Source organism: Tiliqua scincoides, chromosome 3 (assembly GCF_035046505.1).
Source record: "Tiliqua scincoides isolate rTilSci1 chromosome 3, rTilSci1.hap2, whole genome shotgun sequence".
NCBI classification, from domain to species: Eukaryota; Metazoa; Chordata; class Lepidosauria; order Squamata; family Scincidae; genus Tiliqua; species Tiliqua scincoides.
The window spans coordinates 222,021,709-222,040,570 of NC_089823.1; the positions used below are offsets into that span (position 1 = coordinate 222,021,709).

General features: G+C 44.6%; 1 protein-coding gene across 1 annotated transcript in view; it reads right to left on the reverse strand.

Moving 5' to 3' along the window:
- SI (sucrase-isomaltase) overlaps positions 1-18,862 on the reverse strand; it is a 159,359-nt gene that overhangs the window by 83,360 nt on the left and 57,137 nt on the right. Inside the window, exons 23-28 of the mRNA XM_066621541.1 lie at positions 10,720-10,890; positions 9,154-9,303; positions 7,208-7,402; positions 6,130-6,284; positions 2,260-2,428; positions 154-250 (exon numbers count right to left, since the gene is read on the reverse strand). Coding sequence (XP_066477638.1) covers positions 154-250; positions 2,260-2,428; positions 6,130-6,284; positions 7,208-7,402; positions 9,154-9,303; positions 10,720-10,890 — 937 coding nt within the window. The remainder of the gene's footprint in view (positions 1-153; positions 251-2,259; positions 2,429-6,129; positions 6,285-7,207; positions 7,403-9,153; positions 9,304-10,719; positions 10,891-18,862) is intronic.

Sequence of the window (18,862 nt, forward strand, 5' to 3'; positions counted from 1 at the left end):
AAGAAGCAACATCCCCTGCCCCTGTTCTGGCAAGGGAAATAATACAGGGGGCTTGAAAATTTGGGGTTGGAGAATTATGTGGCTGACAAGCTAGCAGTTGATCAACCTGATATTGATTACTTTCATTCAGAAAGCAAAGAGGAGATGCCTCACCCATTCCATTACTGTTCAGCAAGAGAACTCCGTGTGCATTTCCATCCTTTTCCAAACCCATGTAAAAGGGGTGAACGCCATATGTGTTGAATTTGTACTGTAAGCATGACAGAGGAATAGCTTAGTATAAGGAAAATGACTTGTTTAGCAAGTTAATTTCCTTCCCAGAACACTTGGGAAGAGTACCAGTAATATACACACACTTCCAGATCACAGAACAAGAATCTAGGTTTTCTGATATTTTGCAAATTTAGTGCTCAGATTTCTTGACAAAATATAGCTGAGAGCACCAAAGCAGAAATGATTGAAAAAGGTGAGTAGATTGTTTGCCCAGGTATCCCCCCACAAACATGCATGACACAAAGACTTGGTTGAAACAAGGCCATGATTTATTCCAGTACAAAGCTGCACAGCGATTGGTGCAATGCAATGGGTCTTGTCTATGCTCCGCCCCCTTTAGTGCGGGCACCTAACTGGGAGGAGACAGTTCCTGTCTGAGGCCTCCTTTGGGCGAACCACCTTGGCTCAGAACCTGAGCTCAGAACCTGAGCCCCCAGGTTCTTCATCACCAACCCCTGGAAACAGGGGTCAAGTCAGCTGAATTGTTCTGCCTACTCTGAGCCAGGGAACCACAAAGTTGAGCATCCCAATTCCATTCCGGGGTCAAGCCAGGCTGCCCCCGACCCAGGCAGCCTCAGGGCTCAGCACTGGCCTTAACCCGGTCTGTTGCTTACCTGAAGGTAGACTCCGGTTCCCTATTTCTCCTCCCGTTCCCACACTACCCTGCCAGACATGGCCAACCTGGCTGAAAGACCCACAAGAAACCCAAAGGGACAGTAAGGGGTAGGCAAAAAAAGCTTCATCCCGTGGAAAATCAGGGGAAAAGTCAAAAAATTCCTACCCGGCCCCAAAAGGCGACCAGCTAGACTTCTGACTGTGCTTGAAGGGTGGGTGGGTGGGTTCCACTGCTGCCGAGGAACCAAGAGGCTGGGGGAAAGCATGGGCGCCAGGCTTTAAACTATGCACCCCAGGCTTGCCCCTCCCCCAACCAATAGCTGCCCAGCACGTCACGCGGGCAGGGAACCGGGCAACCCTCCTTCCACCTGCATCCACAGCTGGAGGGCTTTTCCTGTTTGGTCTGATAAAAGTCACAAGCTTGTTATTCAAAGGGTCTCAAGTCTTTAAAGTTTTGTGGCTGAACCCTGAAGTTGGCAGTGTGAAATTTTGAAAAAAATTTATATTGTAGGGCTAATATTTACAAAACTGAGCTGTAGCTCTTCCTGACATTTGTAACAGTTGCATAAAATAAAACAGTTGCGGTACTCATAAAATTCAGTACAAAATTATGTGAGACCTCACTGCACACAAAGGAATGCATATATGTTCCATAGAAGCAGGTTTCTTTACATTTATTTTATTTCTTTTTAAGCTCATGATACTAATGTACAGATACCATGGAAAACACACACACACACACACACACACACACACACAAAATATATTTCTTTGAATATATTATAAATATTGAATTCATTTCTTTATATTTCTTTGAATTTATTATAAATATTGACCCACAGCAGCTGCTGGGGCTTACCTCTGAGGCAAGGGAACATTTGTTCCCTTACCCTGAGGAGGCCTCAACATGCCAAAATTCCACTGCAGGATACAACAGAAGCTGGGTTGGAGGTTGGACTGGGCTTCTCTTTATCTTTTTTTGTTAATAACTGGAATGGAATGCTAGCCATACTTAAAAAGCAGAATAATAACCGAGTGGAACTGAGGTTCTGCCCATCCCTTTTAATTTGCCATCATAGTTATGTGCCTTTTCATCAAGATGCATGTATGGAATCTAATTCCACTACTGTGTTGGAGTGCTTCAGGATTCATGTGCAGCTTACTCATTTCAACAAAATCCAACAGGACAGGTAGCGTCAACACAACTAAGGTTTACCTTGGATTTTTACACTGTAAGAAGCAGATCTCATTATGTACAGACAAATGACCACCTAAGCTCAAAACCTGCATCTCTCATATATTGAGTTTTGTGCCGCTATAATCAAGAAAGCAAAGAACAATTGGGAAACTCATCAAGAAAGCAATACTCACTCCAGGAGACTGATCCCTGGCAAACATTCCCCAAGTGACCCAATCCATCTCCTGCCGGTATTGTTTATGCTCTGTTTCACCAAATCCATACACGTACTGCGAGGGGAGGCGCGTTGAAATCTGAATGAACGTGTCACTAAAGATGAAGCCGGGCAATTGGGAATCCCAACTGCAATGAAATTGTTAGCCAGTCATTATCAGAAAGGGGGGGGGGGAGAAAATAGCAAAAAGATGGTACCTGCATATGTTTAGAGGTTGAGTTTTCATGACCATAATGGGAAGAAGAAAAAAAGAAATACTATTGCTAGAGGTCCATTACTATTGCTAGAGGTTCATTACTAGAGGTCTATTACATCCAGTGAGTAAGATAGGATTACATGCTAAATCTTACTGAACCCAATGGGCTTCCATCTGGGTAAGGTAAATAACACCATTTTCAAACACCTCTAACTATTGTGGATGCTAACATTGAGATTCTTAGTACCAATTTTCTTTCTTTCTTATTTCCTGAAAACACTGAAAAAAACTGAAACACAGAGTGGCTTTTACCAATAAAGTTTATGATTCTATCCAGGATTGAGCTGCCAAGGGGAAAGTCTTCTGCTGCCGTAAAATGTATGTCCATGGCATTTGCACAACACCATTGGCGACCATTTTCTGAGTGTTGCTGCATGAAGTGGCAGTGCCACAGTTGCACTGCTGAACCCGGCTACGCCCTACAGACCTGGTAATTCAGTAGTTGGGTCAGGGGTCAGTGGGAAGGGGTGGGGAGTGGGAGGACTAGGGAAATAACATGGCAGAAAGTGGGGAACTGGGGGGGTGGGGAGGAGTCAGGAGGGATAGATCCAGTAACCATGATACATGCTGGATCTTACTCCCTCCACTACAAACCTTCAGGCTCCTTTGCTCTTCTTGGAGCAGAACCATACGTGAAGTAAAAAATACATTTTACTTACCTCCCACTCTCCCTTGGGTCACCTTCCATCCTTGCTGGATGCAGTGTGCCCCTTTTTGGCTATAGCAGCATTGCTGACAGGAGAGAGGATTGGGGTCTTTGAATGGTTGGCAACCTTCAGTCTGGAAAGACTATGGTATAAGCCTACAGCACCCGGTATTCCCAGGCGGTCTCCCATCCAAGTACTAACCAGGCCTGACCCTGCTTAGCTTCTGAGATCAGACAAGATCGGGCATGTGCAGGGTAACAGGTCTTTGAATGGTAAAGAGAATTAAGACTATTCTGATATGGCAGCTCTCTGGTGCAATTGTTTCATAAAGTGTTGCCAATAAATATTAGGTATGTAGGGTGCATCCATATGGCTTTTCTTGTATTCTTCAAAATACATCCAGGTGCCTAGTGATACACCAGGCACCCAGGTGCTACAATCCTAACCACACTTTCCTGAGAGTAAGCCCCGCTGAACAAAGTAGGACTTACTTCTGAGTAGACCTGGTTAGGATTGTGCCCTTAGATCCTGTAATTTTAACACCTTATCTTGGGACCATGCAGCCCCAATGGAAATGGGCGGCAGGTCATGTCAAAAGAACCAGAACCTTCAGGTGTAAGAAGACTTAATAATCCTATGCTCTTGCTAAAACAAGACAAAACAAACAGGCTTCAGGAGACTGAAGATGTATTGCTAGTCTTCAGAGCTGTGGTGTCCTTCCTGCCTTACATGCCCTTTGTAAGGAAAACTGCCAACCAATCAAAACTTTAGGAAACCTTGACACAGAAAGAAAAACCTGCCTGCAAAATTGGCTGTCACAAACACAAGGAATCCCATCATATGTTTTACCAGTGCTTCTAATTTTAACAACAAGGAGGTGAGCAGGGAAAGACAACTCTCTCTACCACCACATTTTTCTTTTTCTTTATACATTTAAAGTGATGAACTGTGAAGGGAAAAAAATCAGAAATCATTCAGAAACGGTGAGGGAAATATTTTAAGCTCTGATGGCACTGAATAGGTTTTGATGATCTGTAATGCATCTGTGGTGCTCTTCCTTGTTTAATGGGGTGCTTATCTCTCTCTGCTGTCTGATCACTTGAGATGACAGGTACATATAAGAAAAGCTAAACTAAGCTTAGCTTGGTGCCTGCTGATCCTAAAAGAAATAGAGTGAATACTTTGTTCGCAAGGTATTTACTGAAAAGATTATGGCAGAACAGAGCACTTTGTGGGGTTTGAACCATGAAGTCAGTTGTTCTCTAAAAACCATACATAAATTAAAAACTATTATGTGATTATGAGAACCTTCTCCAATTTGATCCAACTCACTGTCTGCACTCAGCCCTATAGATACACCTTCCTCTGCTCATTCCAATCTCAAGTTTAAATTCCAGGTAACGTACACCTATATTTTAGTTATAAGATTATTTTTATCCTTCCTTTACACTTAAGTCAACAAGGTGACTAACAAAATAAATATAATTAAAATGGAAAATGACAGTGTAATAAATTTCATGTAATAAATTTAAATTTAATTTAATGAATTTAATTTAATAAAAGCTAATGACAATCAATGAGAACTTATGAACAAATCTGAGAGAGAGAGGAGGTAAAATAATTAGATAGGCCGCTAACCATGACTATCAGCCCAATTCTATGCAATATTCACTCAGATGTAAGTTCCACAGTTCAACTTGGACCTACTCCCAAATCACTGTGCATAGGATTGCAGCCTAAATACGGTCCCTCAGAGAATGTAACGAATATGGTATATGGCTAAATTGCAATCATGTGTAATAAAACAAAGGACAATTCTAGACAGGTGGAGACACTTTGAGGTAATTAAGAATCAAGAAAATAAATACATCACTTATTTATATGTTGGTACCATTTTGCTAAAAGAAACAGGGTTGTCCACTTAGGAGGCAAGGTGAAGCAGCTGCCTTGAGTGGCAGGCTGGGAGAATTGACGGGAGGATGCCCTGCACCCCACATCTGCCTATCGCCTCCCACAGTGCACAGCCCACCTGGGCTCTCCACCCTGTCGCTGCCACATCCTCTTCTCACTTGTTGCCATTGGAGAGCAAATTGAAGGAGGATGGGAAGGCACCTTTCCTGCTCCTTCAGCACGATTACCCAGGACTGCAACAGGGGAGCTGGAGAAGGAGGCCTGTGAGATCCTGTTTGTGATCTGACTCTTTCCAGGAGAGTGATCAAGAAGAGGATCCTCACTGCTGCCACTTCTTTTCCTCCTCTGCATATTGCATTTGTAAAACTGGTTGGATGGTGCAAATTCTGGAAGCGGAAGCCTCTTAACAACATAAGAAGAGCCCTGCTGGATCAGACCAAAGGCCCATCTAGTCCAGTCTCCTGTATCTCACAGCAGCTCACCAGATGCCTTAGGGATCACACACAAGACAACAAGAAATCTGCATCCTGGTGCCATCCCTTGCATCTGGCATTCTGAGGTAACCTACTTCTAAAATGAGGAGGTTGCACATACCCATCATAGACTGTAACCTGTGATGGACTTTTCCTCTAGGAATTTGTCCAATCCCCTTTTAAAGGCATCTAGGCCAGATGGCATCACCACATTCTGTGGCAAGGAGTTCCACAAACTAAATACACACCAGGTAAAGAAATATTTTCTTTTATCTGTTCTCTTCCTCTTCCACAATTGTTCCCTAGAAGAAAGAAAACTTTCTTCTAACAAGTTTTGAAGAAAGAGCAGAGGAGGCAGAAAAAAAGGTATGGGCTGGCAGTAAAAGAGATGAAGGTGGGGTAAGAAGTGATGATGGTTATGATTGGGAACTCTGGGAATGGAATTTTAGCAGATTTGGGAGCTGTTTTGGCTGAACCAGACCTGATTCTGACCTTTGTGACATGACAACAGGGTTTAATGACCTACTGTAATTGCCACTTACATGACTGTTCCTGTGCTCCTGCGTCGAACTTGGATACCAAATGGATTGTTCTGAATTGACACATCATAGAGACGGTTCTCAGGAGTACTTGCAGGGGTGCTGGGGAGATTCAGTGGCACTGGAACCTCATATCTTGGATTACTATAATCATATATCTGAAGAAAAGGAAGAGTATTCAGCTTAAAACAGTCATGTCACAAGTTTGGAATTGCAGTTTATGTCACTTGACTGCAGTTACATCTCTGTCAACATGAACGAACCTTCTACTCGTTTTAATGAGAAGGCAGAGAAGTCCTCTGATAAACAAGACATCATTGGCTAAAGGAAATGAACTCATAATGTGAACCGCCTGTGCCTATTCAAGCTGTTTTGCCTGGAAGAAATTGTACTTAAACTGCAAGATTGCAATACTACAAATAGGCCCAAATCCTATCCCCCAACACCAGTGCAGCCACATCAAAAAGGCATGCACTGCATCATGTGGTGAGAGGGTTGACCTGAAGGAAAGCAGGAGGTAAGTAAAATTTACTGCTTTGGTGGCGCATATCCAAGGAGGGGAAAGAGGCAGGAAGGTTTTTGAAAGAGGGGATAAGAACTGGTGTGTGCACCACCGGTGCCAGATCCACCCCCTTCTGTCTTCTGGGGGGAAGGGAGCCAGGTAGAAGAGGGGTGGGACTGGCAGAGTAGCTCCACCGGATACAGAACCCCACGTCGGGTTTTCCAGCCCAACATGGTGCCTCTCAACTCTGCGACAAAATAGCCAGTGCAGACTTGAGTAACCCCATTGTGGGGCTTGCACCCTTAACTAGGGAAAGGGGACGAATGTCCCCTTCCCCTGAGGAGATGTCGGCAGCTGCCCGGTGTCCATAGGATGAAGCAGTAGCCATTTTGGTGGGCATCAGTTCCCCCTATTGATGGGCATCGGTCCGTCATCATTAGGTTACCTTTATTTTCTTTTTCTTATTTTGGAACCAATACAGATTCAACAGCCTTTTGCCATTGATGGAAAAATCTGCTTTCTGAAAAGTTGGAAGACAATTTGCAAAATAATTATTGTACAGCGTGGGAATGAATTTACCTTAAACTGAAGCATGTGATTCTCGTGATATTTCACCTCCAAGCGAAGTGTGTCAATGGGAGTTGGGCGGCTAACAGATTTAGTGCTTCCACCAAGGTCTGCCGTTAAACCAGAAGATGTGTATTGAATTTGGTTGACAGAATAACCGACGTTGGGAGGGTAGTAACAGAAAGGCACAACTGCTGTATTACTAGGCTGAAAGTGACACATTTCGAGAAAATATATTGGTTAGTGAACAGAATTTGAATATAGCCTGAAAATTGTGAATGCAAAATATCCTGTATTGTGGTTTCGCTTGGGGGCAATGCGGTGATGCTTCCCCCCCTCGCTCATGCGACCGTGTCAAGACTACCAGTCACAGCACAGTCACTGGGAGCAAAGCCGGTCACTTTAGATGAAGCAGCCACCTTTGTTCCCAGCGATGTGAGACTGTACCAAGCATGACTTTGGGGGCAGCAGGCAGGAGAACCTGCCTACCCCCTTGGCAGCTGTGCTCAGTGTAGTCTCAGGGAGTGAAGTGGCCAGCTTTGTGCCCAGCAACTGCACTGAGTCTAGCTGCAGAGGCAGTAGGCAGGTTCTCCTGCTCACCGCCTCCAGTCATGCTTGGAGCAAAGTCAGCCACTTTGGAAGAAGTGACTAACCTGGTCCTAAGTATTCCAGAAATGATTGGGGTGATGCCATGATGTCACCACAATTACGTCTGGGGCAGCCGGGTGGAGGTGGCATTTGGGGTGCCTGTCCCGGGTGGCCGGATCATCCACTATGCCTCTGGAAATACTCTCCCCCACTACTCTCTCTTTTTCTCTTTGGGAAGAAGAGAGCAGCAGTGGGGACTGGAGAGCATGAGAAAAAGATGGAGGTTGGCATCCTCACACTCACTAGGGCGTCAGCCTCACCTGGCTTCATGGAAAAAGCCCTGCCCTAGTAGTAGCAGCTGTGTGAATAGTATTATCCCGCATAGCTGCTGCAGAGGGTACTGAATAGAGATGGGCTCCCTGAAATAGATGGTGTGGGGGAAAAGGAAGGAGGAGGGAATGTGGGAAAATGCTGCTTTGCATACTTAAAGCTTAAAGACAATTGAGAATTAGGATTTGGAGAATAATCCCAAAGGCCATGCAAAAAAAGAGGGTTTGAAACAGTGGTCCCCAAACTTATGGCATCCCTGCACTCTCTTCTTTCCAGCTCAGCCTGGTACCACCATCTTGGATTGCTGTGCCCAAATCTCACAAGATCTTGAGTAATCTAAGATGACAGCACCAGGGCAAGCTGGTAGGAGGAGCCACCAGGGACGTTCTGCAAAGCCCCTGTGAGTGTGCCTTGGCCCCCTAAGGCACCATGGTGTGCAGTTTGCACCATGATTTAAAGCAGGGGCGTCGAAACCCCGGCCCGGGGGCCACTTGCGGCCCTTGAGATCTCTCAATGCGGCCTTCAGGGAGCCCCCAGTCTCCAATGAGCCTTTGGCCCTCCAGAGATTTGTTGAAGTCCGCAGTGGCCCAACGCAACTTCTCTCAGCGTGAAGGCAACTGTTTGACCTCTTGTGTGAGCTGTGGGATGAGAGCGCCCTCCACTGCTTGCTCTTTCAAATCTGTGATGCAGCAGTGGCAGCAAAGGAAAGGCCAGCCTTGCTTTGTGCAAGGCCTTTTATAGGCATTGAGCTATTGCAAGACCCTCATTCATTCATATAAGTTCATCTTTAATATATTCATTTATGTAAACTTATGTAAATTTATTCAAATTTTAAATGTAAATTAATTCTTTTTTCCCCCCGGCCCCCAACACAGTGTCAGAGAGCTGATGTGGCCCTCCTGCCAAAAACTTTGGACACCCCTGATTTAAAGGAAGGGAGGCAGCTGTACCATATACTCGTCTTCAACCAACAGAAGGTTCAAAAGCAGATATGGCAAGAAACATTGAGTCAATTTGCTTTTTTTTCTTTCTTTGCTTACTTCCCATATGCAGCCAAGAGCATTACAGCTTTGTTCTGTCGCATCCGGTTCTGGATGACAATCAAACCTGTCAATTTCTCTTGTGACCTGGTCCCAGGAGACAGTGTGTGATTCCCCCAACTTGAGTTGAAGATTTGTGACATGGGCAACCTATGAAAATCAAAATCAGTTATAAACATCAACACGATATTTTGAGGCTTGCTAGCTCCCCCCCCCCCCGCTATACACAGTTTCCTTGATTTCCTAATTTTCACAAAGAAGGTGAAAGTGATGCCGTTTGCAGCACCTGGGACTCTGCATGTTGTATTTTTCAGACATGCCTTTACGGTAGATCCACAGTGCAAATGTGGTGAAATCTCTTTTCTGTAATGTGTGGGGAGGCCTATGTATCGGTACCTTACAGCAGGGCAATACTCAATCCATGCTCATTGATAATTCAAAATAATTCTTATGAATGATTACTTTTAATCATCCTTCCTTAATTTATATTTTCATTCCTAACCGAGAATAAAGATGTTCATCAAACACCACAACCAGAGCAGGAATTACACGTGCTATCTCCTATATTTGCCCATTTTCTTTGGCAACACACCTTAACATTGGCATTCACTACCTAGAGCCATCCATGTGACTCATCCTAACCTGTGCTGGAACTGGCAGGCCAGCTGGCCTGTATTATATCCACCGCAGGGTTGGAGGTAGATCCCGCACAACTCGGAGTAAGGAGATTTATTTCCCCTTACCTGGTGACACACGGCAGCCACCTCAATGGGGCTACTCAGATCTGCACCAGCAAAATCACTGGCACAAATTCAAGCAGCTTGGTGCCAGAGGCCAGTCCCAACCCCTCCTCGGCCCAGTCCACCCACCGGTCCGCCCACACCTGCCCTCCCCCACCCTGAAACACCCCTCTTCTGCCCTCCCCAGTCCTCCCCAACCCCTGAACCATCCTCCCTTGGCCAGAGCAAACTCACTGGGTCCAGAGATGGATTAAGCATGAGAAGGCCAGCACGCACCCTTGCACTAGCCTCCCCAACTCCCAAGGTGGCACAAACGTACTTTACAGCATGTTTGTGACACCAGGTCATTTGAGCCGGCCTAACCGCCGGCTAGGATTGTGTTCCCAGTCCCTCCCACTCTTTAAGAAGAAACTTCAGACACTTTTCTGTCAAGGGTCTTCCCTAATTTGCTTCCCTAATTTAACAGCAATCCTCCTCCATCCAGCTCAGATTAGTTCCCTGGTGCAGAGGGAGAAAGCAACTATATCTAGAAGTAATACTTCACCTCTATGCCATCTTCCTGGTTGAAACCAATCTCCCAAAGAAAATATTTAACACTCAAAGTGCCATTGTAGCAAATGACATGTCAAGAGCTAACTAGCTGCTGGGGGGGGGGGGTGATTTTTGATAAAAAGTTTGGCACTGTAGGCACTTGTGTTTCTACAGTTGGAGGTGGAACCTGTTTTTTCTATTCAGTTTTAATCTGGTCCTATGCAGCATACGTTGCATGTGAAAAAGATTTCCACCTTCGGCCTTTATGAAAGCTCCAACAGTCTTTAGTATTTACCTTATCTGCTGCATTGTAACTGAAACCAAAATTATAATTTTGAGCCACATTGTTGGAGGTCACGGTCACTGCTGTAACCTCAAGGAGTAATCCAAGGACTTTGATCTCTGAAAATGTTAAATTATGTGGATCCGTGTAGCCATTCTGTGCCACTGTCATGGTTAAGGAATTCTGAAAGATAACAGTATACAGATAACATTGTCACCAAGACCTTCTGATAAAGAAGCAACAGAATGGAACATGATTTATGTGGGAGGTAAATATCATTAGCAATCCTGTGAGAAGCACACTGATTTCAACTTAGGCAAATGTAACTCATTTCTCGAGGATTTTGTCTTCCAAGTATGTGATTATATTTAAATTAAAAAATGCACAGTAAACCTCACCTCCTACCAGCAGTTTCCCAAAATGCTGATAACTGAGAAACACTTTTAAAAAAACTTCTTATTTTTGAAATTTAATTTTCATATTTTTTACAATGTACACAACACAAGAAGAACAACATTAGCATAACCCAAGAACATTAGGGAAGAGACGCAAAGTCTAAACAATACTTAACAAGAACAGGAGGAGCAGATGCAATTTTACAGTGCAATGACAGATGTAACTTATGTGAAAGCAATAAACATAAGGAAACGCTCAAAATGATTTCTACTCTCCCCTGTCAAATAAGCAAATTTGTTTGTCCTTACCCATTCACTTTGAGCCTTCCCCTGAAGTGCAAAAGGGGTAGTTTTGGAGCTAACTTGTGGAGTTAGCTACTAGTGAGGCATACAAGGAACAGAATTTTTTAATTGCACAGCACAGATCTCCCCAACCCCAAACTCTGAGATACTTACTGTTAACTGGAACAGGCTAATGGCCTCTCTTCTCTTACCATTCATTTTGCTTTCTAAAACACACAAACCAGCAGCTACTGATTCCCTGACTCAAGATCTCTCCACATCCCATAGGCTCTAGAAGTGCCAAGTCCTGGAAGACTTTCATATTGATTTTCAAAACGGTTTCTCTGTTTACAAACATACCTACTTCTGCATATCTCCAGATTCCTGCATAGTCCAGGAGTCTGCCACAGAATGCAGAAACCACTACTTTATTTTGAGGTGGCATTCAAACTGATTTGCATTTAAACTGGTAGGTACTCAGTCACCTAAGGGCCAATCCTATCCAATTTTCCAGTGCTGTTGCAACCATGCCAATGAGGCAAGTGTTGCATCCTGTGGTAGAGATGCAGTCACAAAGTGCTCCTCAAGGTAAGTTCCCTTCACTTGTTCCCTTACCTTGGGGCTGCATTGCGGCTACACTGCTGCTGAAAAGTTGGATAGGATTGGGCTCTGAGTCAGCTACTCGAGGGAATGACGACGACGACAAAGGCTGGTCTTGCTACTTTTTAAAAATGTTGGAGGCACACTTTACTCAGTATCACACCCCAAAATATATGTTTTTAGAATTATAGGCACACCCCTTTATCAGCAGGAGTTCCGTTCCACAACTCCCTGCGGAAACCTGAAACCACAGATACAGGTGGACGCCTGTCCCCGCGGTCTAGGGGTCACCCCCCACCTTCTGGAGTCTGTGGAGTCCAGTTCAGGGGAGTCTGAGCTCAGCAGAGGCTGAAGATGTATAGCTGTATATGCCAAAATACATGACTTCCAATTTCATGGAGAAACTGAAAGTGATTTTTTAATGCCTTACAAGAATTGGGAGGCCCCCCTCATCTCTGGAGGGGGTGTGCGCAGGGATGTGTATGCTGGGGGGGCAGACCTGATCCATGGATAATTGAATCTACAGATATGAGATTCATGGATATGCCCCCCCCCCGGATGCCTAGAACTTACTGGTCCTCAAAAGAACCTACACATAGTGTCTCTTCATCTTTCACGATTCCAGTGGAAAGGAGGTAAACCCAGAATGACACAGTGCAGAGGGGCAACAGACAGCTTCCTCTGAGAGCAGAGATTTGCGCTGATTGAATACTCAAATCACATCAAATGCAGTGAGTGCACTCCAATACTGAACTTACACAGATGCAGCGGACTCCCAAGTGTCACAAACATGTGGCCTGCTAACGCTGTATCCTGTCCCTGCACCACCCGAATAAGGTAAGTTTGAGCAGATCTGGGGAGACCAGTGCAGGAGAGGGTGGTGAGAGGGTGGCATGGGGTTGTTTGGGGTCAAGGGAGCGTGGGCCAGTGGGTAGACTGAACCCAGGAAGGGAAATGGCACTTAGGCAACATTATAACCCCTCTTCCGAGCAGCCCAACATTACACAGGATGTTTGAATCTACACCAGCAATTTTGCTGGCACAGATCCAAGTAGCCCTATTGAAGCAATACAGGGTAAGGGGAAATAAATCCCATTACTCTGAGTTGCATGGGATCCACCACCTAACCTGCACTGGATAGAGTGCAGGTCAGTTGGCCTGTCTTTTCCAGTGCAGGATAGGATTGGGTTGCAAGTTACCAGTCTTTGGTAGAGGACCAAGGCAAGGAAGGAACAGTGAATGTTTTCTGCAGGAGAGAGGAGAAGATTTGCCTCTGTAAAATAGGTGAAACTTTTTAAACAGGGCTATAGTCAATGGAGACTTGGGGGAAGGAGAGCTCCAGGAATTAGTCTGATGCAGAGTCAGTGATGGCATTAGCAGAGTCACTCAGGACCTAAGCTGAGAAGGAGCAACAGGATCAGCAGGAGGACCACTGAGAAACTTGCCCAGGGACATGTTAATGTCAAGGGCTGGGTCATCAACCTTACCTAAGAGGTTGACACGAGGCAGCTCATGCTATAATAAATCTATGGTTGAGTGCAAATTTATCTGGGAGTTAGTTACTCAGTGGTGTTCTGGATAGATTTCTCCCTCACCTTCAAAATAGCATGATCAGGATTTCATTTCATTTTCCTCTCCCATCTTCCCTGCCAAATGCAGTCTTGCAAGGGGTTTTTGTCTCCAATCATCTTACTGTCCAACATGGTGACTTTCCATTTCCATAACCCCAGTGCACAGTGCATCTCACTGCTGCATAATAGTTTTTTTTTTTTTTTTTTTTTTTAATAATATTGGACACAGCAGTATCTTGTGAAAGGTATACAGTATCCAGTATATGCCTGTATTTGGTTCCATATGAATTTATTTTTGTTAGATCAGTGATTCTCACACATTTAGCACCGGGACCCACTTTTTAGAATGAGAATCTGTCAGGACCCACCAGTAGTGATGTCATGACTGGAAGTAGCATCATCAAGCAGGAAAATTTTTAGGAATCCTAGGTTGCAGTCTTACCTACATTTACCCAGGAATAAGTCCCATTTACTATCATTCTTCAAAGCATATACATACGAGCCTGTTAAAAGTACAGGTCTGTAACATTTCCCCAAATGCAGTCACAAATCAGGGTAGCATCAATATGTTAAAAATAAAATATTGAAATGAATGGGGACCCGCCTGAAACTGGCTTGCAACCCACCTGGTGTGTCCCACCCCACAGTCTGAGAAACACTGTTTTAGATTGAAGCCTATTGAAGACATCCTGTGATATGCTATTGAGCAATGAAGAAATCACAAATGCAAGCTTTGGCAATACACCAAATCTTCACAATGACAATAAGCCCAAATGAAAACATTAGTTATTTAACTCAACTCTGAAAATTCACCTTCATTTTAGTTATTCTCGGGTCTACTATACTTTCTCGAATTAAATTCAGTCAAAATCACTTCCTTTTTTTCCAAGGAAGAAAAGGCTTCCAGTGGCAAGCAAGCCTCTTAAAAGCATATTCAGGCACATGTCTCATTTGGCCCTATCGTGAAGAGACTGGGTGCATGACAGTGAATGCTGGACTGAGAGGAACAAGATACGGACAGAAGAAAAGGCAACTTACCAAGACAGACAGCAACAGCAATGCTCTCCCTCCCATGATAGCAAGAATGCTGCCAGGCTAGAGTGACTTTAATCCAAGTCTGATGTTTCTATTAAATTAATTAAATGCTGGCTCAAAGCAATGACACAGCATCTTGGTAGATGAGATCTATGCCCATTCATCTGAACCCACTGTTCCACAGCAAGCCAATCCAAAACTTTTGGGCATTTGAGCCAGCCCCTCCTACACACACACACACACACACACACACACACAATTTTCCCTTAGTGTGTTCCCATGATCCTTTGCAATGCGCACACAGATAGGGCATTCTAAAGAGAACAGGCAGTGAAATCAGGATGGCAAAGATCTCCAGTTTTGCATTTTGCACAAGCAGTTTTCTTTGTAGGTTTTGCTAATCTAAGAAACAACAATTGTGTATCTCCCTCCCCCCCTACTGTCCCCTTGCCATGTGTCAGTCACTTTCAGGGAACAAATATAATCACTATCCCAAAACAGGGTGACTAGATACAAAGGTCAGCAGAGTGCCTATACCTTTAACCATTGTGTAAATGAGGGAATTTTGGCAGGTGCAACTTAAAAAACCCTTCCGTGTTGAGCTGCACCTGCCAAAATTTTTGCTTCTACACAATGGTTAAATGTATAGGTGCTCTGTCCTCCATTGTATCTGATCAACCTGTCCCAAAACAAAAAATGAACAAACAAAAACCAAGCTAGCAAAACTACCACAGCATAGGTGAGGTTTAAACAAGCTTAACAACAAGGCAATTGATCTAGTAAATGATTGCTGAGCTCACTCACAGACAGTGTAGGAAAAAGGAAGGTCTGAATGGCTCCCCCTCACTAGAATATGCTCCAGTTTCCTTCACTGGGGGAATTCCCGTACTCTTGTATTTACTCATCTTGTGTGGACTTTACAGCCTGACACTGTGCATGTTTATTTAGAAATCCCATGTTCAAATCCTTCCTGGGTGACTTTGGGTCAGTCACTCTCTCAGCCTCACCTACCTCACAGGGTTATGGAGACGACAAAAGGAAGGGAGGAACTGTGTATATACCATCCTGAACTCCTTGGAGGAAAGGCAGTACAAAAATGTGAACAACAACAACAGCAATATGTGAAGGTCCCAGTGAGTTCAGTTCATTCTTACAATTGCAAGTCTGACTTGAATGACTTACAGCCCAATCCTGAGCTGCCCAGCACCCAGAGGAGCAGCAGTGCCAAAATGGCTGCTTCTGCATCCTATGAGCAGCCACAGGAGTCTCCTCAGGGGAAAGGAACATTTGTCCCCTTCCTCCAGGTAAAGGTGCAGGCCCCGCAATGGGGCTTCTCAAGTCTGTGCCAGCTATTTTGCCGGCGCAGAGTTGAGTCCCCATGTCAGGCTAAAAGGCCCAATGCGAGGTTCTGGATCTGGCAGAGCTTTGTCGCCAGACCCCTCTGTGCCTGGTGGATGAGGTAGGGACTAGGTAGGTAGGGCTGGTAGGGACAAGGGGGTGGGGAGGTGGTAGATCCAGTGTTAATGGTGCATGCCAGATTCTATCCTCTTCTTTTAGAAGCTCCCCACCATCTCTCTCTCCTTGAACATACACAACCAAATTAGGTGGCAAATGTCTGAGGGGACCCATCGGCAACCCCAGGGCTTGCTGGAAAATAAGTATAAACGTCTTATACTTACCTCTTGATTGCCTTCAGGTTCCCCCACCCCCACCCCGATGCAATGCACACCTTTTTGGTATGGCTACATTGGCAGGGGTGTAGAAGATAGGATTGGGCCCTGGGTTTCTTGTGTTTTGCTCTATAATGTAATTGGGAATTCCACAGTGCAGTGAGTCCCAGGAGACTGATACAAAATTTAGACTTGACCTGGGCAACACAGGGCAGTTTGAGGGCCTACCAGGGTGATCCTTGTATCAGTGTCCCTCAAGAGCCAAACAACATGTGGGAGATCTGTGATTACATTTTTATGCTTTGCCAAGAGTAGCCATAGTGGAAAGGGGCGAACTGGTTCACAGCATGGCATGGAGGATGTAAATCTTTTCACCACCCCATTACCCAGTGCTGCAGCTGTGATTCAAAACTCCCTACTAAAAAGACTTACTAATAACCACAGAAATGAAACCCTAAAAGCACAAAAACTGTTCCTGTAACTTTAATTACCCTTGCTAGTTGGGCAAAGAGGCTCCTTTTAAAGTGGAGTCCTCTTATATTTAGAGGAGGGGAGCATCTGTCCCTCTTCACCCCAGTATCTTTTTCCAGTGGCAGTTGCTGATGTCTCTTCTCCATCTCCTTCTAGACCACAAGCTCTTTGGGGACAGGGAGTCATTTATTGATTTGTTTTGCTATGTATGTTTTGTGAGCTTTATTTATTTATTTATTTATTTATTTATTTATTTATTTTAAAGCCAATATATAAATTTCATTGTAGTACCAGTAGTAGTAGTAATAGCAGCAACACTAGCACCTCCAGCAGCAGTTCCAACTGTAGCTTTCATGGGGGACCAATTGAATTGGGAAAATGGGGGCAAAGGATTGAACCTCCCCTTTGTTACTCTGGACTTGGAAAGATTCTGCCTGAGTCACATAGAATGCAGTCCTGTACATGTCAACTCACTGCATTCAGTGGGGCTTATGTCTAGGAAACTTAGGCCCAAATCCTGACTAACTTTCCAGCAGTGGCATAGCTGTGCCAATGGGACTTGTGCTGCATTCTGCAGTTGGGGCGCACTCACGGAGGCCTCCTCAAAGTAAGGAAATATTTGTTTCCTTACCTAGGAGCCGCATTGCCCTTAAGTCAGTGCTGGAAAGTGGATTTGGATTGTGTCCTTAACAGCATAGGAGTACAATCCTGAGTGCGTGATTGGCCGAAGCAAGTCCCCTGCACCAGTCCAGGATTGTTGCAAATGTACCGTAAAGCACATTTGTGACTACTCTTGAGCTGAATAGGCTGACACAGAGGTCCGCACCAGTCCCTGGAAACCAAATCTGAATTTGGAGTCAGTATGTTTGTGCTGACCAAGGTGGGTCAGCACAGGAGGTGGGAGAGGGTGGCTGGAGGGCTGAACGGAGGTGGGGAGGCATGGTTTTGGGTGTGGGAAGGCAGGCTGTGAAGCAGATCAGGCCTGAAAGAGGGCAGGATAGGCTGCAGCAGCGCAGGTCAAATCCTAACCCCCCACTCCCGGGCCCTGCAGTATTACATGAGCTGTTCTGACTTGCATCAGCAAAATTGCTGGCTCAGATCCAAATTGCTCCATAGGGGTGGCTGGGGGGCATCACTGCGTAAAAGGGAAAATAATCCCCTTACTCTGAGTTGCCCTCCAACCAGCACCTACTGTATTGTGCTGGATACAGTGCAGGCCACTCAGCCTAACTGTTCCACAGTGTAAGTTAGGACTGGGCCGTTAACGCTTTAAAGCTGAGCTGGTTTCCTGAGGAAAAAAGTATGAATCCGAGGCATTCTCAGGCTGAATGGTTTAGAGTACATCCCCCCCCCCCCCACCTAAGAATGCTGAATTTGGCACAGATGAAGCTGCCAGGGTTACCTAAGAAAAATACACTGATAGTTGTTTCTCTCTGAACAATAAGACTACTAAGAAAGTGACCTTCGATATCATGAGAGCAGGCAGCAAAGAACACAATCGTCCAACTTCACAGATTAGGCACTCAGAGAAAGTCAGACATAGCGGATGCTTCCAAAATGATACTGAAAACAAAGCAGGATTTATTAAGGGCAGTTTTTATCCCAAATGGACCATATTCTGTAACTGGGTCAACACGAACAAATAATATGGAATATATAAGCTCTAAATATGGGGGTAAACACACACATGGAAAGGTTTGTGAAGCTGAGTGGAAAAGCAGACACAGGAACGGCTTGCCCACAGAAGGAAAAGGGGTGCTTTATCTATGTCTGTTTCTCCCATTCTTTGGCAATTCTTATTTTAAAGTTTGGCAATTCCCTAAGACCTTATTTTACTTTAAATGCATCCCTTATGGATTTATTTTATTTGTACATTTTTCGTTTTCCTGTTTTTGCCCTAACTAGTTTTTATTTTCCTGTAAGAACCTTTTTTTTTTTCCTAGCAGGTTTGTGGATTAACAGCACAATCCTATACAATGTGACTAGAATGTAAAAAGAAGTCAACATTCATCCTTGTGCCATGTTCCTGATCTAGAACAGGTCCCTGAAGTTGCTTTTGAAAATGATTTTTAATTCTCCCCTCTTTATTTAACCTTATAATTGGAAGATAGTACACACCTTTGTTCTTATC